This window comes from Oncorhynchus mykiss, chromosome 11 (genome assembly GCF_013265735.2).
Source record: "Oncorhynchus mykiss isolate Arlee chromosome 11, USDA_OmykA_1.1, whole genome shotgun sequence".
In the NCBI taxonomy this organism is placed as follows: domain Eukaryota; kingdom Metazoa; phylum Chordata; class Actinopteri; order Salmoniformes; family Salmonidae; genus Oncorhynchus; species Oncorhynchus mykiss.
Genome location: NC_048575.1, coordinates 74,099,552 through 74,123,715, shown reverse-complemented (window position 1 = coordinate 74,123,715; position 24,164 = coordinate 74,099,552). Strand labels below are relative to the sequence as shown.

The 24,164-nt window shown below is 46.4% G+C and overlaps 1 protein-coding gene across 2 annotated transcripts in view; it reads left to right on the top strand.

The window, feature by feature from the left end:
* The first annotated feature begins 17,884 nt into the window (after nucleotides 1–17,884).
* LOC110536374 (calcium-binding protein 7) overlaps nucleotides 17,885–24,164 on the top strand; it is a 56,925-nt gene continuing 50,645 nt past the window's right edge. Inside the window, exon 1 of one of the 2 annotated variants that reach the window (XM_021622127.2) lies at nucleotides 17,885–19,237. In XM_021622127.2, coding sequence (XP_021477802.1) covers nucleotides 19,126–19,237 — 112 coding nt within the window. In that variant the 5' untranslated portion in view covers nucleotides 17,885–19,125. The remainder of the gene's footprint in view (nucleotides 19,238–24,164) is intronic. The other variant, XM_021622128.2, reaches the window with a different exon arrangement.

The window sequence follows — 24,164 nt, the reverse complement described above, 5'->3', positions numbered from 1 at the left end:
GTGTCTGAGCTATAAGGCCTCCATGAGAGAAATTCCATCATATCAATACTTTATTTACCATTTATCTATCCTAATATTATCACAGCTGTGCATTAATTTGGTAGGTTTTGAGTCTCCACACTATCACTCCGTTACCAAATAGGTGGTTATTTATCATAGCCAAAACTATGAATAACCGTGTAGAATACTAGAGTAACACCACCTAAGCACTTTCTCCTTCAGAACATTTATACATCTGAAGCATGGCACTGAGTAAAGAGTGTACTCTGCATTGGTTTAATTGGAACATCAGTTAATCCAATGACATCCGTTTAAGTTTATTATTATATTGTGTACATTGAAATACTGTCAGCTGATGACATGATCGCCACACTCCCCTCTCTCCACTGGGATTCTCTGTCTCTGACCCTATTACGGGGGCTGAGTCACTGGTTTACTAGTGCTCTTCCATGCTGTGCCTAGGAGGGGTGCGTCACTTGAGTGGGTTGAGTCACAGACATGATCTTCCTGTTTGGTTTTGTGCCCCCCACGGGCTTGTGCGTTGGAGGAGATCTTCGTGGGCTAAACTCAACCTTGTCTCAGGGTAGTAGTTGGTGGTCTGTTGATGTCCCTCTAGTGGTGTGGGGCCTGTGCTTTGGTAAAGTGGATGGGGTTATATCTTGCATGGTCAAATCAAATCAAATTTTATTTGTGACATACACATCTTTAGTGTAACGGATGTGAAACGGCTAGCTTAGTTAGCGTGGGCGCTAAATAGCGTTTCAATCAGTGACGTCACTTGCTCTGAGACCTTGAAGTAGTAGTTCCCCTTGCTCTGCAAGGGCCGCGGCTTTTGTGGAGCGATGGGTAACGATGCTTCATAGGTGTCAGTTGTTGATGTGTGCAGAAGGTCCCTGGTTCGCGCCCGGGTATGGGCGATGGGACGGTCTAAAGTTATACTGTTATATTAGCAGATGTTAATGTGAGTGTAGCGAAATGCTTGTGCTTCTAGTTCCGATAATGCACTAGTAACCAACGAGTAATCTAACCTAACAATTCCACAACTGCTACCTTATACACAAGTGCAAAGGGATAAAGAATATGTACATACATATGAATGGGTGATGGTACAGAACGGCATAGGCAAGATGCAGTAGATGGTATCGAGTACAGTATATACATATGAGATGAGTAATATAGGGTATGTAAACATAAAAGTGGCATAGTTTAAAGTGGCTAGTGATATTACATAAATATGGTTGGCCCTGTCTGGGGGTATCGTCGGACAGGGCCACAGTGTCCCCTGACCCACCCCTGTTTCAGTCTCCAGGATCTATGCTGTAATAGTCTATGTGCCAAGGGGCTAGGGTCAATCTGTTATATCTGGTGTAATTCTCCTATCTTATCTGGTGTCCTGTGTGAATTTAAGGATACTCCCTCTAATTCTCTCTCTCCCTCTCCTCCCGGAGAACCTGAGCCCTAGGATCATGCCTCTGGACGACCTGGCGTGATGACTCTTGGCTGTCCCCAGTCCACCTGGTCGTGCTGCTGCTCCAGTTTCAACTGTTCTCCCTGCGGCTAGGGAACCCTGACCTGTTCACCAGACGTTCTACCCTGTCCCGGACCTGCTGTTTTCGACTCTCTCTCTACTGAACCTGCTGTCTCAACCTCTGAAGGCTCAGCTATGAAAAGCCAACTGACACTTACTCCTGAGGTACTGACCTGTTGCACAACCACTGTGAGTATTATTTGACCCTGCTGGTCATCTATGAACGTTTGAACATCTTGAAGGACCATCTGGCCTTAAATGGCCATGTACTTTTATAATCTCCACCCAGCACAGCCAGAAGAAGACTGGCCTCCCCTCACAGCCTGGTTCCTCTCTAGGTTTCTTCCTAGGATCCTGCCTTTCTAGGGACTTTTTCTTAGCCACCGTGCTTCTACATCTGCATTTCTTGCTGTTTGGGGTTTTAGGCTGGGATTCTGTCACTTTGTGACATCTGCTGATGTAAACAGGGCTTTATAAATACATTTGATTGACTGATTGACTGCAGAGAATATGAGGGTCTTTGAGAAAAACAACATTAATTATATCATACCAGTATACATTACCTTACCCACTCATGCTGACAAAAAGCTGCAACCACATACACCACTCTGTCTATGCAAATGTGCACAACGCCACAAGGAGCTCTCTACCACTCCCAAGATTTCCTCAGATATCTTCAAAGCGTTTCAGAACTCCTGCAAAGCCTTGGTTTATTTAGAGGCATCGGATCAACAGCGTGGCACCGGGGGAGCCTGAGCTGTCTCATCCGTTTGTCACCAGGAGTTGTGTTCTTATTTTCCACTTCCGCACATCCAAGTCTATTCCTCCTTTCCTCCGCCTACCTTTCTCCCCTACCTCCTACCCCCTACCTCCTCACAGCGGAAGTTCGTCAAATAACCGAGCAACACTTCAAAAACAGGAGCTGGGGTGTTGTCCTCTAAAAATCTCAGCATGGTCTGTCCTTCTCAGAGAGGAAAAGGGGGACAGGGGAAGAGGTGAGACAAGAGAGAAAAGAGAAGAGAGCGTAGAGGAGAGAGGGGACGGAGAGGGGAGAGATCAGAGAGGAGATGAAGCGGGGAGAAAGACGAGAGGGGAGAGGGGATGGAGAGGGGAGGGGAGGGAGAGGGGAGAGAGGGAGGAGGGAGAGTGAGGGAGGAAGGAGAGAGAGAGAGGGAGGAGAGAGAGAGGGGAGAGGGGAGGGAGAAGAGAGGGGAGGGAGAACAGAGGAAAGAGGGGAGGAATGATTGGAGATGAACACAATGCCCAAGAGAAAGCCAAAGAAAAAAGGCCTCTCAAAGAGTTGGAAACTTTTTCATCCAAAAAAAAACCCCTTTCTGTTTAGTGTATTTATGACACTGCGGAATTTAGAGAGAAGGGTTTAGTCTGGCTCTACTCCTCTTGGCAGCTGGGCACAAACTGCTTAAATCAACGTTGTTTCAATGAAATTTGTCAATGCATTGTGATGTGGAATCTACGTGAAAAATACATTGGATTTGTTTTTGCAATTATTAACGTAAACTGCTGTTTTTAGGTAACATTTTACCACTTTATGTCATCATGGCAACATATTTGCAACATAGACAAACCTTGTGTAAAATATGTGGAATTTGTACCTTTGTAACAATGTCAGATTTTCAATGTTATGGCCACTAACAGAAAAAAACTATAGGCCTGGCAGCACCTCCTACTGGAGAGTTGATCTATCTACAGCTATCCCATCCATCTCCTATCCAGGGTTGTAACCAGGGTTTTCTTATGTAATCATAGAAAGCGCGTATGTTCAGAGTCGCAGGTCTGTAGAAATCTTCCAAATTGCTATGATAATCTGCATAGAATCTCAAACAGGATTGATCACTTGCACCATGTACTTTATTGTAATCTCAATTAACTGCAGTACAGGTCATTTGGTTGTGCTATTAGATGAAGCAGACTGAGAACACTTTAAGTTGTTGTATAAATAAACAACACATTGAACATTTTATTGCCAATTTAAACTTTGGTGTGCTTTTAAATTGTGGAAAGAGCAGTGATAACACATTTAGGTGACAACTAAGTCAAAAATCAAACATAGGATTTTCCATTGGAATTTGTTGTCCTTTTAGATGGTTGAAAGCATAGCGATAACACATTGGGATTCAACAAACTTTTGACTGTCTTTTTGAGTGGGTGAAAATAGGTTGAAATATCATGAATCTACGTATCTACCAAATATTGTCACATTTTCCACGTCAAAATGATGTGATGGACCAAGTGGGTCTGCTGTGTGTTTCAGTGAGTGTGCACAGACGAGCAGTATGAGAGTCAGCAAAAGAGGATTTGAAACAAGGCTAGCGGTGCCAATGCTTACCAAATGGGAACGTTTGAAATGGGACATGGAGGGGAAATCCAATTGGAACAAAGCTCTGTCTGATCCTGTATTGTAGTGAATGTTGCACAACATCAATGCTTACTGCTTACACAAACATTCAGTGCATCAATAAAAAAAATCTAAATGGATCCCATAGAAAGAAAGTGGCTAGCCGGTAATAAAGATGCATTAGTGTGTTGTGCTTTTATCCAAATGACCATAAAGTCTGTGTTCCTCAGTCCCAAATTCAGAAAAATAGCCCTTTCCCCTCTCTCTCCTGCTTTCTTATCCTTCAGCCTGCAGGTCCCTGTGGCTCCAGTCTGCAGTTTAAATCTTCCAAATAGCACCCTGTTTCGTATATAGTGCACTACTTTTGACCAGAGTGCCATGTGCCATAGGAAAAGGGGTGTTCTTTGGGACGTAGCCCTAATCCGGCTGCAGCTGAATAAGCTGCAATGTGGGCCATTATTCACTCCCAAGTACTGTAGTTTCCTGGCTGCTCTGCGGCTCTCTCTGCAGCAAGCGAGAAATGCGGTCTGAATGGAGAGGATGATTGGTTCAGGGGCAAATATGAAAGAAAGTGAAGGGTACTAGCCCCCCAGACAGACGAACAGACTTGCTCATCCCTAACTGGGTTCTGGGGGGACGGATGGACATGGTAGTACAATCTGGATGTCTTTCAATAGAGTGTTCTGAAATTACATACACAATGTTCCTATAATTTTACTTTGGGATTGTAGTTTTACGTCAGCCTGCCTGTGTTTCTGCTGTATTCATTTTTTCTTTAAAGCTCCAACTGCTGATGTCAATTTGCGAATTTAAAACTAAATCTGGTTAGTGTACTTTGAAGGATTTGAGATTATTATTGCATTCTGTGTTATAAAATGTATTTGGATTAAATTATTTTTTCTCAAATGTTCAATCTCCTCTCTATCTCTCCCCTCCTCCCATTCTCTGTCTTTCCTACTTATTTATCTCTCCCCTCTCTTTCATATGGAACAATGCAATCAGGCTTCTTCCCAAAAAGCTCTGCCTCTCTCCTCCACTTGGTCCTTGTTACAGACTTGTCAATTCTTCCTCTTCTCTAAAGAGATGAAAGAGAAAAATAGTCTAAGGAAAAGGCTATCAGCCTCCTGCGAGCCTCCTGTCTTTGGGGAATAACTGCCAGGCAGCTGAGGAGCTAGGCTCTGTGTGAGTAAGTTTAAATCTGCAATGCCAAGCTGTCATCAGAGACCTGATGGGCATCACCGGAGCCCCCCGTTATGCACCCCCAAGTCAACTACCCTACCCAGCTCCCCTAACTCAAATACCCTACCCAGCTCCCTTAACTCAACTACCCTACCCAGCTCCCCTAACTCAAATACCCTACCCCAGCTCCCCTAACTCAAATACCCTACCCCAGCTCCCCTAACTCAAATACCCTACCCAGCTCCCTTAACTCAACTACCCCACCCAGCTCCCCATAACTCAAATACCTTACCCCAGCTCCCCTAACTCAAATAACCTACCCCAGCTCCCCTAACTCAAATACCCTACCCAGCTCCCCTAACTCAAATACCCTACCCAGCTCCCCTAACTCAAATACCCTACCCAGCTCCCTTAACTCAACTACCCTACCCAGCTCCCCTAACTCAAATACCCTACCCCAGCTCCCCTAACTTAGCTACTCTACCCCAGCTCCCTTAACTCAATTACCCAACCCGAGCTCCCCTAACTCAACTACCCTACCCAGCTCCCCTAACTCAAATACCCTACCCAGCTCCCCTAACTCAAAGACCCTACCCAGCTCCCCTAATTCAAATACCCTACCCAGCTCCCCTAACTCAAATACCCTACCCCAGCTCTCCTAACTCAACTACCCTACCCCAGCTCTCCTAACTCAACTACCCTACCCAGCTCCCCTAACTTAAATACCCTATCCAGCACCCCTAACTCAGACCCTACCCAGCTCCCCTAACTCAAATACCCTACCGAGCTCCCCTAACTCAACTACCCTACCCAGCTCCCCTAACTCAAAGACCCTACCCAGCTCCCCTAACTCAAAGACCCTACCCAGCTCCCCTAACTCAAATACCCTACCCCAGCTCTCCTAACTCAAATACCCTACCCAGCTCCCCTAACTCAAATACCCTACCCAGCACCCCTAACTCAAAGACCCTACCCAGCTCCCCTAACTCAAATACCCTACCCAGCTCCCCTAACTCAACTACCCTACCCAGCTCCCCTAACTCAAATACTCCACCCAGCTCCCCTAACTCAAAGACCCTACCCAGCTCCCCTCACTCAAATACCCTACCCAGCTCCCCTAACTCAAATACCCTACCCAGCTCCCCTAACTCAAATACCCTACCCCAACTCCCCTAACTCAACTACCATACCCCAGCTCTCCTAACTCAAATACCCTACCCAGCTCCCCTAACTCAACTACCCTACCCAGCTCCCCTAACTCAAATACCCTACCCAGCTCCCCTAACTCAAAGACCCTACCCAGCTCCCCTAACTCAAAGACCCTACCCCAGCTCCCCTAACTCAAATACCCGACCTTAGCTCCCCTAACTCAAAGACCCTTTCCCAGCTCCCCTAACTCAAATACCCTACCCAGCTCCCCTAACTTAGCTACTCTACCCCAGCTCCCTTAACTCAATTACCCAACCCGAGCTCCCCTAACTCAAATACCCTACCACAGCTCCCCTAACTCAAATACCCTACCCCAGCTCTCCTAACTCAACTACCCTACCCAGCTCCCCTAACTCAAATACCCTACCCAGCTCCCCTAACTCAAAGACCCTACCCAGCTCCCCTAACTCAAATACCCTACCCCAGCTCTCCTAACTCAACTACCCTACCCAGCTCCCCTAACTCAAATACCCTACCCAGCTCCCCTAACTCAACTACCCTACCCAGCTCCCCTAACTCAAATACTCCACCCAGCTCCCCTAACTCAAAGACCCTACCCAGCTCCCCTAACTCAAATACCCTACCCAGCTCCCCTAACTCAAATACCCTACCCAGCTCCCTTAACTCAACTACCCTACCCAGCTCCCCTAACTCAAATACCCTACCCCAGCTCCCCTAACTTAGCTACTCTACCCCAGCTCCCTTAACTCAATTACCCAACCCGAGCTCCCCTAACTCAAATACCCTACCCAGCTCCCCTAACTCAAATACCCTACCCAGCTCCCTTAACTCAACTACCCTACCCAGCTCCCCTAACTCAAATACCCTACCCCAGCTCCCCTAACTTAGCTACTCTACCCCAGCTCCCTTAACTCAATTACCCAACCCGAGCTCCCCTAACTCAACTACCCTACCCAGCTCCCCTAACTCAAAGACCCTACCCAGCTCCCCTAATTCAAATACCCTACCCAGCTCCCCTAACTCAAATACCCTACCCCAGCTCTCCTAACTCAACTACCCTACCCAGCTCCCCTAACTTAAATACCCTATCCAGCACCCCTAACTCAGACCCTACCCAGCTCCCCTAACTCCAATACCCTACCCAGCTCCCCTAACTCAACTACCCTACCCAGCTCCCCTAACTCAAAGACCCTACCCAGCTCCCCTAACTCAAAGACCCTACCCAGCTCCCCTTACTCAAATACCCTACCCAGCTCCCCTAACTCAAATACCCTACCCAGCTCCCCTAACTCAAATACCCTACCCCAACTCCCCTAACTCAACTACCATACCCCAGCTCTCCTAACTCAAATACCTTACCCAGCTCCCCTAACTCAACTACCCTACCCAGCTCCCCTAACTCAAATACCCTACCCAGCTCCCCTAACTCAAAGACCCTACCCAGCTCCCCTAACTCAAAGACCCTACCCCAGCTCCCCTAACTCAAATACCCGACCCTAGCTCCCCTAACTCAAAGACCCTTTCCCAGCTCCCCTAACTCAAATACCCTACCCAGCTCCCCTAACTTAGCTACTCTACCCCAGCTCCCTTAACTCAATTACCCAACCCGAGCTCCCCTAACTCAAATACCCTACCACAGCTCCCCTAACTCAAATACCCTACCCCAGCTCTCCTAACTCAACTACCCTACCCAGCTCCCCTAACTCAAATACCCTACCCAGCTCCCCTAACTCAAAGACCCTACCCAGCTCCCCTAACTCAAATACCCTACCCCAGCTCTCCTAACTCAACTACCCTACCCAGCTCCCCTAACTCAAATACCCTACCCAGCACCCCTAACTCAAAGACCCTACCCAGCTCCCCTAACTCAAATACCCTACCCAGCTCCCCTAACTCAACTACCCTACCCAGCTCCCCTAACTCAAATACTCCACCCAGCTCCCCTAACTCAAAGACCCTACCCAGCTCCCCTAACTCAAATACCCTACCCAGCTCCCCTAACTCAAATACCCTACCCAGCTCCCTTAACTCAACTACCCTACCCAGCTCCCCTAACTCAAATACCCTACCCCAGCTCCACTAAATCAAATATCCTACCCCAGCTCCCCTAACTCAAATACCCTACCCAGCTCCCTTAACTCAACTACCCCACCCAGCTCCCCATAACTCAAATACCTTACCCCAGCTCCCCTAACTCAAATAACCTACCCCAGGTCCCCTAACTCAAATACCCTACCCAGCTCCCCTAACTCAAATACCCTACCCAGCTCCCCTAACTCAAATACCCTACCCAGCTCCCTTAACTCAACTACCCTACCCAGCTCCCCTAACTCAAATACCCTACCCCAGCTCCCCTAACTTAGCTACTCTACCCCAGCTCCCTTAACTCAATTACCCAACCCGAGCTCCCCTAACTCAACTACCCTACCCAGCTCCCCTAACTCAAATACCCTACCCAGCTCCCCTAACTCAAAGACCCTACCCAGCTCCCCTAATTCAAATACCCTACCCAGCTCCCCTAACTCAAATACCCTACCCCAGCTCTCCTAACTCAACTACCCTACCCAGCTCCCCTAACTTAAATACCCTATCCAGCACCCCTAACTCAGACCCTACCCAGCTCCCCTAACTCAAATACCCTACCGAGCTCCCCTAACTCAACTACCCTACCCAGCTCCCCTAACTCAAAGACCCTACCCAGCTCCCCTAACTCAAATACCCTACCCAGCTCCCCTAACTCAAATACCCTACCCCAGCTCTCCTAACTCAAATACCCTACCCAGCTCCCCTAACTCAAATACCCTACCCAGCACCCCTAACTCAAAGACCCTACCCAGCTCCCCTAACTCAAATACCCTACCCAGCTCCCCTAACTCAACTACCCTACCCAGCTCCCCTAACTCAAATACTCCACCCAGCTCCCCTAACTCAAAGACCCTACCCCAGCTCTCCTAACTCAAATACCCTACCCAGCTCCCCTAACTCAACTACCCTACCCAGCTCCCTTAACTCAAATACCCTACCCAGCTCCCCTAACTCAAATACCCTACCCAGCTCCCCTAACTCAAAGACCCTACCCAGCTCCCCTAACTCAAATACCCTACCCAGCTCCCCTAACTCAAATACCCTACCCCAGCTCTCCTAACTCAAATACCCTACCCAGCTCCCCTAACTCAAATACCCTACCCAGCACCCCTAACTCAAAGACCCTACCCAGCTCCCCTAACTCAAATACCCTACCCAGCTCCCCTAACTCAACTACCCTACCCAGCTCCCCTAACTCAAATACTCCACCCTAGCTCCCCTAACTCAAAGACCCTTTCCCAGCTCCCCTAACTCAAATACCCTACCCAGCTCCCCTAACTTAGCTACTCTACCCCAGCTCCCTTAACTCAATTACCCAACCCGAGCTCCCCTAACTCAAATACCCTACCACAGCTCCCCTAACTCAAATACCCTACCCCAGCTCTCCTAACTCAACTACCCTACCCAGCTCCCCTAACTCAAATACCCTACCCAGCTCCCCTAACTCAAAGACCCTACCCAGCTCCCCTAACTCAAATACCCTACCCCAGCTCTCCTAACTCAACTACCCTACCCAGCTCCCCTAACTCAAATACCCTACCCAGCACCCCTAACTCAAAGACCCTACCCAGCTCCCCTAACTCAAATACCCTACCCAGCTCCCCTAACTCAACTACCCTACCCAGCTCCCCTAACTCAAATACTCCACCCAGCTCCCCTAACTCAAAGACCCTACCCAGCTCCCCTAACTCAAATACCCTACCCAGCTCCCCTAACTCAAATACCCTACCCAGCTCCCTTAACTCAACTACCCTACCCAGCTCCCCTAACTCAAATACCCTACCCCAGCTCCACTAAATCAAATATCCTACCCCAGCTCCCCTAACTCAAATACCCTACCCAGCTCCCTTAACTCAACTACCCCACCCAGCTCCCCATAACTCAAATACCTTACCCCAGCTCCCCTAACTCAAATAACCTACCCCAGCTCCCCTAACTCAAATACCCTACCCAGCTCCCCTAACTCAAATACCCTACCCAGCTCCCCTAACTCAAATACCCTACCCAGCTCCCTTAACTCAACTACCCTACCCAGCTCCCCTAACTCAAATACCCTACCCCAGCTCCCCTAACTTAGCTACTCTACCCCAGCTCCCTTAACTCAATTACCCAACCCGAGCTCCCCTAACTCAACTACCCTACCCAGCTCCCCTAACTCAAATACCCTACCCAGCTCCCCTAACTCAAAGACCCTACCCAGCTCCCCTAATTCAAATACCCTACCCAGCTCCCCTAACTCAAATACCCTACCCCAGCTCTCCTAACTCAACTACCCTACCCAGCTCCCCTAACTTAAATACCCTATCCAGCACCCCTAACTCAGACCCTACCCAGCTCCCCTAACTCAAATACCCTACCGAGCTCCCCTAACTCAACTACCCTACCCAGCTCCCCTAACTCAAAGACCCTACCCAGCTCCCCTAACTCAAATACCCTACCCAGCTCCCCTAACTCAAATACCCTACCCCAGCTCTCCTAACTCAAATACCCTACCCAGCTCCCCTAACTCAAATACCCTACCCAGCACCCCTAACTCAAAGACCCTACCCAGCTCCCCTAACTCAAATACCCTACCCAGCTCCCCTAACTCAAATACCCTACCCAGCTCCCCTAACTCAAAGACCCTACCCAGCTCCCCTAATTCAAATACCCTACCCAGCTCCCCTAACTCAAATACCCTACCCCAGCTCTCCTAACTCAACTACCCTACCCAGCTCCCCTAACTTAAATACCCTATCCAGCACCCCTAACTCAGACCCTACCCAGCTCCCCTAACTCAAATACCCTACCGAGCTCCCCTAACTCAACTACCCTACCCAGCTCCCCTAACTCAAATACCCTACCCAGCTCCCCTAACTCAAATACCCTACCCAGCTCCCCTAACTCAAATACCCTACCCCAGCTCTCCTAACTCAAATACCCTACCCAGCTCCCCTAACTCAAATACCCTACCCAGCACCCCTAACTCAAAGACCCTACCCAGCTCCCCTAACTCAAATACCCTACCCAGCTCCCCTAACTCAACTACCCTACCCAGCTCCCCTAACTCAAATACTCCACCCAGCTCCCCTAACTCAAAGACCCTACCCAGCTCCCCTAACTCAAATACCCTACCCAGCTCCCCTAACTCAAATACCCTACCCAGCTCCCTTAACTCAACTACCCTACCCAGCTCCCCTAACTCAAATACCCTACCCCAGCTCCCCTAACTCAAATACCCTACCCCAGCTCCCCTAACTCAAATACCCTACCCCAGCTCCCCTAACTCAAATACCCTACCCAGCTCCCTTAACTCAACTACCACACCCAGCTCCCCATAACTCAAATACCTTACCCCAGCTCCCCTAACTCAAATAACCTACCCCAGCTCCCCTAACTCAAATACCCTACCCAGCTCCCCTAACTCAAATACCCTACCCATCTCCCCTAACTCAAATACCCTACCCAGCTCCCCTAACTCAAATACCCTACCCCAACTCCCCTAACTCAACTACCATACCCCAGCTCTCCTAACTCAAATACCTTACCCAGCTCCCCTAACTCAACTACCCTACCCAGCTCCCCTAACTCAAATACCCTACCCAGCTCCCCTAACTCAAATACCCTACCCAGCTCCCTTAACTCAACTACCCTACCCAGCTCCCCTAACTCAAATACCCTACCCCAGCGCCCCTAACTCAAATACCCTACCCCAGCTCCCATAACTCAAATACCCTACCCAGCTCCCTTAACTCAACTACCCCACCCAGCTCCCCTAACTCAAATACCCTACCCAGCTCCCCTAACTCAAATACCCTACCCAGCTCCCCTAACTCAAATACCCTACCCAGCTACCCTAACTCAACTACCCTACCCAGCTCCCCTAACTCAAATACTCCACCCAGCTCCCCTAACTCAAAGACCCTACCCAGCTCCCCTAACTCAAATACCCTACCCAGCTCCCCTAACTCAACTACCCTACCCAGCTCCCTTAACTCAACTACCCTACCCAGCTCCCCTAACTCAAATACCCTACCCCAGCTCCCCTAACTCAAATACCCTACCCCAGCTCCCCTAACTCAAATACCCTACCCAGCTCCCTTAACTCAACTACCCCACCCAGCTCCCCATAACTCAAATACCTTACCCCAGCTCCCCTAACTCAAATAACCTACCCCAGCTCCCCTAACTCAAATACCCTTTCCCAGCTCCCCTAACTCAAATACCCTACCCAGCTCCCCTAACTTAGCTACTCTACCCCAGCTCCCTTAACTCAATTACCCTACCCGAGCTCCCCTAACTCAAATACCCTACCACAGCTCCCCTAACTCAAATACCCTACCCCAGCTCTCCTAACTCAACTACCCTACCCAGCTCCCCTAACTCAAATACCCTACCCAGCTCCCCTAACTCAAAGACCCCACCCAGCTCCCCTAATTCAAATACCCTACCCAGCTCCCCTAACTCAAATACCCTACCCCAGCTCTCCTAACTCAACTACCCTACCCAGCTCCCCTAACTTAAATACCCTATCCAGCACCCCTAACTCAAAGACCCTACCCAGCTCCCCTAACTCCAATACCCTACCCAGCTCCCCTAACTCAACTACCCTACCCAGCTCCCCTAACTCAAAGACCCTACCCAGCTCCCCTAACTCAAAGACCCTACCCAGCTCCCCTAACTCAAATACCCTACCCAGCTCCCCTAACTCAAATACCCTACCCCAACTCCCCTAACTCAACTACCATACCCCAGCTCTCCTAACTCAAATACCCTACCCAGCTCCCCTAACTCAACTACCCTACCCAGCTCCCCTAACTCAAATACCCTACCCAGCTCCACTAACTCAAAGACCCTACCCCAGCTCCCCTAACTCAAATACCCGACCCTAGCTCCCCTAACTCAAAGACCCTTTCCCAGCTCCCCTAACTCAAATACCCTACCCAGCTCCCCTAACTTAGCTACTCTACCCCAGCTCCCTTAACTCAATTACCCTACCCGAGCTCCCCTAACTCAAATACTCTACCACAGCTCCACTAACTCAAATACCCTACCCCAGCTCTCCTAACTCAACTACCCTACCCAGCTCCCCTAACTCAAATACCCTACCCAGCTCCCCTAACTCAAAGACCCTACCCAGCTCCCCTAATTCAAATACCCTACCCAGCTCCCCTAACTCAAATACCCTACCCCAGCTCTCCTAACTCAACTACCCTACCCAGCTCCCCTAACTTAAATACCCTATCCAGCACCCCTAACTCAAAGACCCTACCCAGCTCCCCTAACTCAAATACCCTACCCAGCTCCCCTAACTCAACTACCCTACCCAGCTCCCCTAACTCAAAGACCCTACCCAGCTCCCCTAACTCAAAGACCCTACCCAGCTCCCCTAACTCAAATACCCTACCCCAGCTCTCCTAACTCAACTACCCTACCCAGCTCCCCTAACTCAAATACCCTACCCAGCACCCCTAACTCAAAGACCCTACCCAGCTCCCCTAACTCAAATACCCTACCCAGCTCCCCTAACTCAACTACCCTACCCAGCTCCCCTAACTCAAATACCCTACCCAGCTCCCCTAACTCAAAGACCCTACCCAGCTCCCCTAACTCAAATACCCTACCCAGCTCCCCTAACTCAAATACCCTACCCAGCTCCCCTAACTCAAATACCTTACCCCAGCTCTCCTAACTCAAATACTCTACCCCAGCTCCCCTAACTCAAATACCCTACCCTAGCTCCCCTAACTCAAATACCCTACCCAAGCTCTCCTAACTCAAATACTCCACCCAAGCTCCCCTAACTCAAATACTTTATCCTAGTTCCCCTAACTCAAATACCCTACCCCAGCTCCCCTAAATCAAATACCTACCCCAGCTCCCCTAACTCAAATACTCTACCCCAGCTCCCCTAACTCAAATACTCTACCCCAGCTCCCCTAACTTAAATACCTACCCCAGCTCCCCTAGCCCATTAGTTCCATGCTATGTGATCTCTTGGCTTCTAGTTCTTCCAAGCCCAGCCCAGGCATGCCTTGTCTCTATGCTACACTACCTCATAACTCATGGACACAGAGTGGGAAGAAGTTGTTCCTAAGAACTGATACAGGGTCAGCAAAAAAAAAAATTATGGGGAACATCTACCAGACAACATACACTGAATTCCAAATCTATCCTCTTCCCCCTAACTGTTTCTCGCATCTACACAACTGCCTTAGGGGTACGAAGTATATTTGTCAATTTGGAATTCAGTAAATTGAGAGGGCCTAAGCAGTGAGTGTTGTGTGGGCAGTAATGGTAGGAACACTGGCATCTAGTGCTAGCGCTGAGACAGACAGTGAGACAGACAGACAAACAGACAGACACACCAAACCACTGACATTGAGGTGAACCAGAGAGAAACAGTAGGATACATACTCTTGCACAGGAAAAGGAAATCATTATATACCTGCAGTTACAAAGGAAGGCCCTGACTGCATCAGGTTCTAAACGTCAGGGCTATTGAGTATCTATTGGAAGCACAAAGCAGTCTGACCTTCTCAGTGCCTCCCCATTGAGTGGACTTTAGGTAGGCTGCTTTATGAACATAAAAGTGTGAGAGTCCAGGTTTGTGCTGTTAAGGCACAGACACACCGGTCGGTAGCATTTACCGGCCAAGATTACTTAGCATCTCTGAACAGAGTGACGGTGTGTTTTGGTCCCTAAAACACACAGTGCCAAATGAACGGTGAAGAAATGGCAGACGAACCGGCAAACCGTCACTCGGTGCAATGGCTTTCTCCTTTAGACAATAAGGAGGAAGTGGTAGCTGCAGAGAATCATTTTGGAGATGCCAAAGAAGCTTTCAATGTTTCTTCTGAGAAGGGTATTGTTAGTCACAGACCATGCTTGGTTGAAACAAACGATCACGTGGAGAGTTGTTTTTACTCAGCCTTTTGATTTAACACAGGGATGGGATGTATGGAGGGTGGAATAGAGGCAGGGAAAGAAAGAGAGAGAAAGACAGAGAGAGAAAGAGCAAGAAGACAGAGAGAGAGAGAGAGACATATAGAGAGGGGAGAAAGCGAGATATGGAGGGAGAGCAAGAGAGAGAGAGAGAGATCAGAGGAAGGATTAATACAATTGAGGTCCACAGGATGTCATGTGTGTCTCACAGGTATATGTACACCACCGTTCAAAAGTTTGGGGTCACTAGAAATGTCATTGTTTTTGAAAGAAAAGCTCATTTTTGTCCATTAAAATAAAATTAAATTGATCATAAATACAGTGTAGACATTGTTAATAATTTTGTAAATGACAATTTTTTGTGGAATATCTACATAGGCGTACAGAGGCCCATTGTCAGCAATCATCACTCCTGTGTTCCAATAACACGTTGTGTTAGCTAATCCTATTATATAATTTTAAAAGGCTAATTGATCATAGAAAACCATTTTGTAATAATGTTAGCACATCTGAAAACTGTTGTTCTGATTAAAGAAGCAATAAAACTGGCCTTCTTTGGACTAGTTGAGTATCTGGAGCATCCGCATTTGTGGGTTTAATTACAGGCCCAAAATGGCCAGAAACAAAGGACTTTCTTCTGAAACTCGTCAGTCTATTCTTGTTCTGAGAAATTAAGGCTATTCCATGTGAGAAATTTCAAAGAAACTGAAGATCTTATACAACACTGTGTACTACTGCCTTCACAGAACAGTGCAAACTGGCCCTAACCAGAATAGAAAGAGGAGTGGGAGGTCCCGGTGCACAACTGAGCAAGAGGACAAGTACATTATAGTGTCTAGTTTGAGAAACAGACGCCTCACAAATCCTCAACTGGCAGCTTCATTACATGGTACCCGCAAAACACCAGTCTCAACGTCAACAAGGAAGTGGTGACTCTGGGATGCTGGCGTTCTAGGCAGAGTTGCAAAGAAAAAGCCAACTGTTGACATTGAGACTGGTGTTTTGCGGGTACCATTTAATGAAGCTGCCAGTTGAGGATTTGTGAGGCGTCTGTTTCTCAAACTAGACACTATAATGTACTTGTCCTCTTGCTCAGTTGTGCACCGGGGCCTCCCACTCATCTTTTAATTCTGGTTAGGGCCAGTTTGAGCTGTTCTGTGAAGGGAGTAGTACACAGCGTTGTACAAGATCTTCAGTTTCTTTGAAATTTCTCGCATGGAATAGCCTTAATTTTTCAGAACAAGAATAGACTGACGAGTTTCAGAAGAAAGTTATTTGTTTCTGGCCATTTTGAGCCTGTAATCAAACTCACAAATGCTGATGCTCCAGATACTCAGCTAGTCTAAAGAAGGCCAGTTATATTGCTTCTTTAATCAGAACAACAGTTTTCAGCTGTGCTAACATAATTGCAAAAGGGTTTTCTAATGATCAAATAGCCATTTAAAAGGATAAACTTGGATTTGCTAACACAACGTGCCTTTAGAACACAGGAGTGGTGGTGATAATGGGCCTCTGTAGGCCTAAGTAGATACTCCACAAAAACATCTGCAGTTTCCAGCTACAATAGTAATTTACAACATTATTAACAATGTCTACGCTGTATTTATGATTAATTTTATGTTAATTTAGTTAACAATAAATGTACCTTTCTTTCAAAAACAATTACATTTCTAAGTCACCCTAAACTTTTGAACGGTAGTGTATGTGTGTGTGTGTGTGTGTGTGTGTGTGTGTGTGTGTGTGTGTTTGTTTGTGTGTGTCTGTTTACTCTTAACAGTATACTCATGATTTGTTTGATGTAATGTCATTACTTTTCAATTCTAAGAATTAAACATGACTCAACAACACCAGGATTGCAGCCATGTTGGAATACAATTCAGGACTGGAAATTTGATTCCTCAGTTTAGATGGAATTGACCCAACCTTGTTCTCCACAGTCGTCAACATAGCTTCAACCACAGTGTGATCAAACAATGTTATCATATCCAGTCAGGAAGAATTTTTGGTGCATCAGAGAGAGAGAGAGAGGGAAAGGGAGATAGAGAGAGAGGGGGGAGGGAGAAAGGGTGAGAGAGTCACACTCATGTGAAAAGGATGTCACGCTGCTTGTTAAGCGAGAACCACTTCCTCTTAATTCAGGCTACACCAAGAATAGAAACCAGGACCTCTGCCTTGCTAGTGTTATGGGCATCACGTTTCTTTCTTAGCGAGTACCACTACCCCCGAAGCGCAACACACACACAGCAGTGTTGATAAGGGCTAATGATGCAACATTGTGAAGGTTTTCAAAAGCAAATTAACCTACTGTATATGCCCTTGTCCATTCTTATGCAAATATATCTGCCTCGGCAGCCACTCTTGGGAAGGAAGGGTGTGTGACTTATCTTTTAAAACACTAAGCAGTTAATTAACCACACAACAACAGGCCAGTAAAGAACCGCTATCTGAAAAAAAACAGAAACATTTTTCATCCTTATCAACTTAATGAGAAACGTGTGTTACTTACTGTTACTGCATTATGACAGCCACTAGCATGATTTCAATTCTACTCATTTACTGGCTTCACCTTCGATGGTTTCTGGTCAACAGACACAATGTCACACCTGGCTGTTCAGTGTATAACATCTAGAGTATGTAATTTAAGGCTCAAGATTAAAATATATTAATTTCCATTAGGAGAGATGCTAGGGTAGAATTCATCCGTATCCTACAATGTGGCTCGTGGTCATTAATCACAGCTCTCATGGTTTGTTTGGTACCCGGGGAGCACGTGTGTCACTACGGCAAGCAAGACCGGGATTTAGTGCGTGCGCTGTGTGGAATACAGAATTCACGCAGTGCGAGAGAGCCACACACACTGGAGTCAGGGTACGGAATGTGTGTGTGTGTTCCTGTGGGAGAGAGATAGCTGACTATACACAGGAGCCAGGGTTGCAGTTCACAAAATCCACACAGAGCGTCGTCCCCTCACCTGTGGAGCGAAGAGTGAATTGGAGATGGAAAGCCGCCCCCGTTCCAATGACCAAATAAGAGCGAGCGAGTTTGCCCACGCGCTGAATGCATAGGCTATTTTAAGTGAATGTTCTAAGGATTCGGTGACTTTACATTTATTGTGTTTGAGTGAAGGTACATTTGTACTTTTGATTTCTACGCTGTCCGTATTTATTTTGTGTTTCTCACCTGGATCTTATCACTAAAAGCTCAATGGAAAGGTAAAAGGACACCGTGCCTACCAAGAAAATAACTCGCATTCAAAAGATCCAACAAGTGGATGAACGAATATTCTGCCTCTGCACTAATGACTGGACTAAAACAACGGATCAAGCATCTTTGAATGATCTCATTGTTTTTGGATTTTAGCTCTTTGTTTTCTAATCCAGTGAGAGAAACCGCTGTTCCTTTTCATCTGCACTGACATCTCACTGGCGGCGTGTCTCTGCAGATGGAGCCACCGTGATGTGTTTAGTCTTGTTCAGCAAATAGCCTGTATAAGTGTGACAATTTAGGCAATTAATTCAACTCGATGATTGTCAATTAATTTCCTCAACCCAGGCTAGATATATCTCGTAATTTGTGTAACAAATAACTGTCAAGTATCCAGAAAAATAAAAAGGAGATACAGTGACAACGTCAAGTTTATATTTATATATCAAAACAATAATCCACTAGTCTTCTCCGTGTTCATTCACCAAGGAACGGGTGCCACGGATCCTCTCTTCTCTCCTGCCTCTCGAATCTGGGACCACATCTGTTCCTTTCTATTCATGGACTTGATCCTCCGCACCCTGTTTGAAACTGGAGAAAAGTTGTGAGTGACTCTCTTGAACTATCCCTTATATGAAGATCAGGGCACAGGTGGCAGCCCCAGACCGTCACCGCAGCCATGCCTATCATGCATCCAATCACCTCCAATTTGATGTACCGGGGCATCTGCACCATCCCAGACATGCTCGCCTACCGAGCCCCGGTCAACCTGCCCGAGGACGAGGTGGAAGGTGAGGAGGAGAGTTTACATGTTCTGTTCCCAGCTCTGGTTCTGTTCCCAGGTCTGGTTCCGTTGCCAGCTCGCAGCTGTAGCCTTTCATCTCACATAATCGTTTCATTATCAATTCATACTTGGTGAAGCGAGGTCTTGAGTCAAAGTAATGGCAAGAGAGCGGTGAGTTCTTTTAGACTGTCGCCATCAGTGCAAGTAGATTCAGCACCACGGACAGCGCCGCTCAGGGAGTCCGCATTTGAATCAGTCCCTTGTCTCACCATGTTGACTAGGTGCGACTCCGTTTGGAATAGCGTCCACCCACTGTAGATTGTCACTCACAGATAATTTGTTACTTCGCTACCTCAACTTTATAGTTGATCTAGTTATGAAGTTATCAATTAATCAATTTATTTGATCGTCAATTAGTGGGCCAATTGTGTGTAGTATAAACATGTTGTGTTTGCAGGTGAAAGGGGATTTGTAAGAGGCGTGGGATGTCCACAGATGATCTTTTAAAGACAGTTCTACAAGCCTACAAGCCTATCCACCATTTGCCCAGATAAGATTGAGATTCAATTTTGTTTTAGCTCATCACTGATCATTTATTTGGGATTTATTTCTAATGTAAGGTAATTTTAAGGAGAGCACACCTGTATGTTGTAATTGTCTCATGGTGGACTTATGAACGTGTTGATCCATCTAACTCTCCCAGATAAGGGTTAGAGATCACCGTTGTTAATGTTTTTATGTATTGATCCTCACGCAAGCATGTTTCCCTATTGCAAGATTATCAGCATCTATGTGAACAGCAAATGAGATGTAAGCCTGTGGCAGACACAAAAGCTCCATTACATAAAAAAACCCTGTGGAGAAATAATCTAAATGAGAAAACGCTGACACTGTGACAAACATATCCCATTGTGGGGTTATATTCAGTATTGTGGGGTAATATTCAGTACTGTGGTCTTATATTCAGTATTCTGGTGTAAGATTCAGTATTGTGGGGTTATATTCAGTATTGTGGAGTAATATTCAGTATTGTGGATTAAAATGCAATATTGTGGTGTTAAATTCAATATTGTGGTTTTATATTCAAAATTCTGAGGTTATATTCAGTATTGTAGTGTAATATTCAGTATTGTGGTGTTATATTCAAAATTCTGAGGTTATATTCAGTATTATGGTGTATTATTCAGTTTTGTGGTGTTACATTCAGTATTGTGTGGTTACAGAATATTCAGTATTGTATCATTTTATTCAGTATTGTGGTGTTATATTCCATTTTGTGTAGTTCTATTCTGTATTGTGGGGTTATATTCATTATTGTGGGGTTATATTCATTAATATGGTGTTATATTCAGTTTTGTGGGGTCATATTACATTTTTGGTGTTATATTCAGTATTGTGGTGTTATATTCAGTATTGTGGTTTTCAGTATTGCAGTGTTATATTCAGTATTGTGGTGTTATATTCAGGATTGTTGGGTTACATTCAGTGTACCATACTCCGGCGCCGACAGAGAAGGCCGCCTCGCTTCGCGTTCCTAGGAAACTATGCAGTATTTCGTTTTTTTACGTGTTATTTTTTACAGTGGTACCCCAGGTAATCTTGGGTTTCATTACATACAGTCTGGAGGAACTACTGAATATAAGAGCAATGTCAACTCACCATCATTACGACCAGGAATATGACTTTCCCGAAGCGGATCCTGTGTTTTGCCCACCACCCAGGACAATGGATCGGATCCCAGCCGGCGAACCAAAACAACGTCGCTGTAAAAGGGGCAAACGAAGCGGTCTTCTGGTCAGGCTCCGGAGACGGGCACATTGCGCACCACTCCCTAGCATACTACTCGCCAATGCCCAGTCTCTTGACAACAAGGTTGATGAAATCCGAGCAAGGGTAGCATTCTAGAGAGACATCAGAGACTGTAACGTTCTTTGCCTTACGGAAACAGGGCTCACTCGAGAGATGCTATCGGAGTCAGTGCAGCAAGCTGGTTTCTTCACGCATCGCACCGACAGAAACAAGCATCTTTCTGGTAAGAAGAGGGGTCGGGGGGGGGGGGGGGGGGGGGGGGGGGTATGCCTTATGATTAACGAGACGTAGTGTGATCATAACAACATTCAGGAACTCAAGACCTTCTGTTCACCTGACTTCGAATTCCTCACAATCAAATGTCGACCTGATTGTCTACCAAGGGAATTCTCTTCGATTAAAATCACAGCCATATATATTACCCCCCAAGCAGACACATCTATGGCCCTGTACAAACTTTATTTGACTCTATGTAAACTGGAAACCACATATCCTGTGACTGCATTCATTGTAGCTAGGGATTTTAACAAGGCTAATCTGAAAACAAGACGCATATAAGGCCCTCCCCCGCCCTCCTTTCGGAAATGCTGACCACGACTCCATTTTGTAGCTTCCAGCCTACAGACAGAAACTAAAACAAGAAGCTCCAGCGCTCAGGTCTGTTCAACGCTGGTCCGACCTATCTGAATCCACGCTTCAAGACTGCTTCGATCAGGTGGATTGGAATATGTTCCGCATTGCGTCCAACAAGAACATTGACGAATACGTTGATTTGGTGAGCGAGTTCATTAGAAAGTGCATCGGCGATGTTATACCCACAACAACGATTAAAACATTCCCAAACCAGAAACCGTGGATTGATGGCAGCATTCGCGCGAAACTGAAAGCGCGAACCACTGCTTTTAACCAGGGCAAGGTGACCGGAAACATGACCGAATACAAACAGTGTAGCTATTCCCTCTGCAAGGCAGTCAGACAAGCTAAACGTCAGTATAGAGATTAAGTAGAGTTGCAATTCAACTGCTCAGACACAAGAGATACAGTGCCTTGCGATAGTATTCGGCCCCCTTGAACTTTGCGACCTTTTGCCACATTTCAGGCTTCAAACATAAAGATATAAAACTGTATTTTTTTGTGAAGAATCAACAACAAGTGGGACACAATCATGAAGTGGAACGACATTTATTGGATATTTAAAACTTTTTTAACAAATCAAAAACTGAAAAATTGGGCGTGCAAAATTATTCAGCCCCCTTAAGTTAATACTTTGTAGCGTCACCTTTTGCTGCGATTACAGCTATAAGTCGCTTGGGGTATGTCTCTATCAGTTTTGCACATCGAGAGACTGACATTTTTTCCCATTCCTCCTTGCAAAACAGCTAGAGCTCAGTGAGGTTGGATGGAGAGCATTTGTGAACAGCAGTTTTGAGTTCTTTCCACAGATTCTCGATTGGATTCAGGTCTGGACTTTGACTTGGCCATTCTAACACCTGGATATGTTTATTTTTGAACCATTCCATTGTAGATTTTGCTTTATGTTTTGGATCATTGTCTTGTTGGAAGACAAATCTCCGTCCCAGACTCAGGTCTTTTGCAGACTCCATCAGGTTTTCTTCCAGAATGGTCCTGTATTTGGCTCCATCCATCTTCCCATCAATTTTAACCATCTTCCCTGTCCCTGCTGAAGAAAAGCAGGCCCAAACCATGATGCTGCCACCACCATGTTTGACAGTGGGGATGGTGTGTTCAGGGTGATGAGCTGTGTTGCTTTTACGCCAAACATAACGTTTTGCATTGTTGCCAAAAATTTAAATGTTGGTTTCATCTGACCAGAGCACCTTCTTCCACATGTTTGGTGTGTCTCCCAGGTGGCTTGTGGCAAACTTTAAACGACACTTTTTATGGATATCTTTAAGAAATGGCTTTCTTCTTGCCACTCTTCCATAAAGGCCAGATTTGTGCAATATACGACTGATTGTTGTCCTATGGACAGAGTCTCCCACCTCAGCTGTAGATCTCTGCAGTTCATCCAGAGTGATCATGGGCCTCTTGGCTGCATCTCTGATCAGTCTTCTCCTTGTATGAGCTGAAAGTTTAGAGGGACGGCCAGGTCTTGGTAGATTTGCAGTGGTCTGATACTCCTTCCATTTCAATATTATCGCTTGCACAGTGCTCCTTGGGATGTTTAAAGCTTGGGAAATATTTTTGTATCCAAATCCGGCTTTAAACTTCTTCACAACAGTATCTCGGACCTGCCTGGTGTGTTCCTTGTTCTTCATGATGCTCTCTGCGCTTTTAACGGACCTCTGAGACTATCACAGTGCAGGTGCATTTATACGGAGACTTGATTACACACAGGTGGATTGTATTTATCATCATTAGTCATTTAGGTCAACATTGGATCATTCAGAGATCCTCACTGAACTTCTGGAGAGAGTTTGCTGCACTGAAAGTAAAGGGGCTGAATAATTTTGCACGCCCAATTTTTCAGTTTTTGATTTGTTAAAAAAGTTTGAAATATCCAATAAATGTCGTTCCACTTCATGATTGTGTCCCACTTGTTGTTGATTCTTCACAAAAAAATACAGTTTTATATCTTTATGTTTGAAGCCTGAAATGTGGCAAAAGGTCGCAAAGTTCAAGGGGGCCGAATACTTTCACAAGGCACTGTATGTGGCAGGGTTTACAGTCAATCACGGAATACAAAAAGAAAACCAGCACCGTTGTGGACCAGGATGTCTTGCTCCCATACAGACTAAATAACTTCTTTGCTCGCTTTGAGGACAATACAGTGCCACTGACACTGCCTGCTACCAAAACCTGCGGACTCTCCTTCACTGCAGCCGACGTGAGTATAACATTTAAACGTTATAACCCTCGCAAGGCTGCAGGCTCAGACGGCATCCCCAGAAGCGTCCTCAGAGCATGCGCAGACCAGCTGTGTGTTTATATTCAATCAATCCTTTTCCCAACTTGCTGTTCCCACATGCTTCAAGAGGCCCACCATTATTTCCGTTCCCAAGAAAGCTAAGGTAGCTGAGCTAAATGACTATCGCCCCGTAGCACTCACTTCCATCATCATGAAGTGCTTTGAGGTACAAGTCAAGGACCATATCACCTCCACC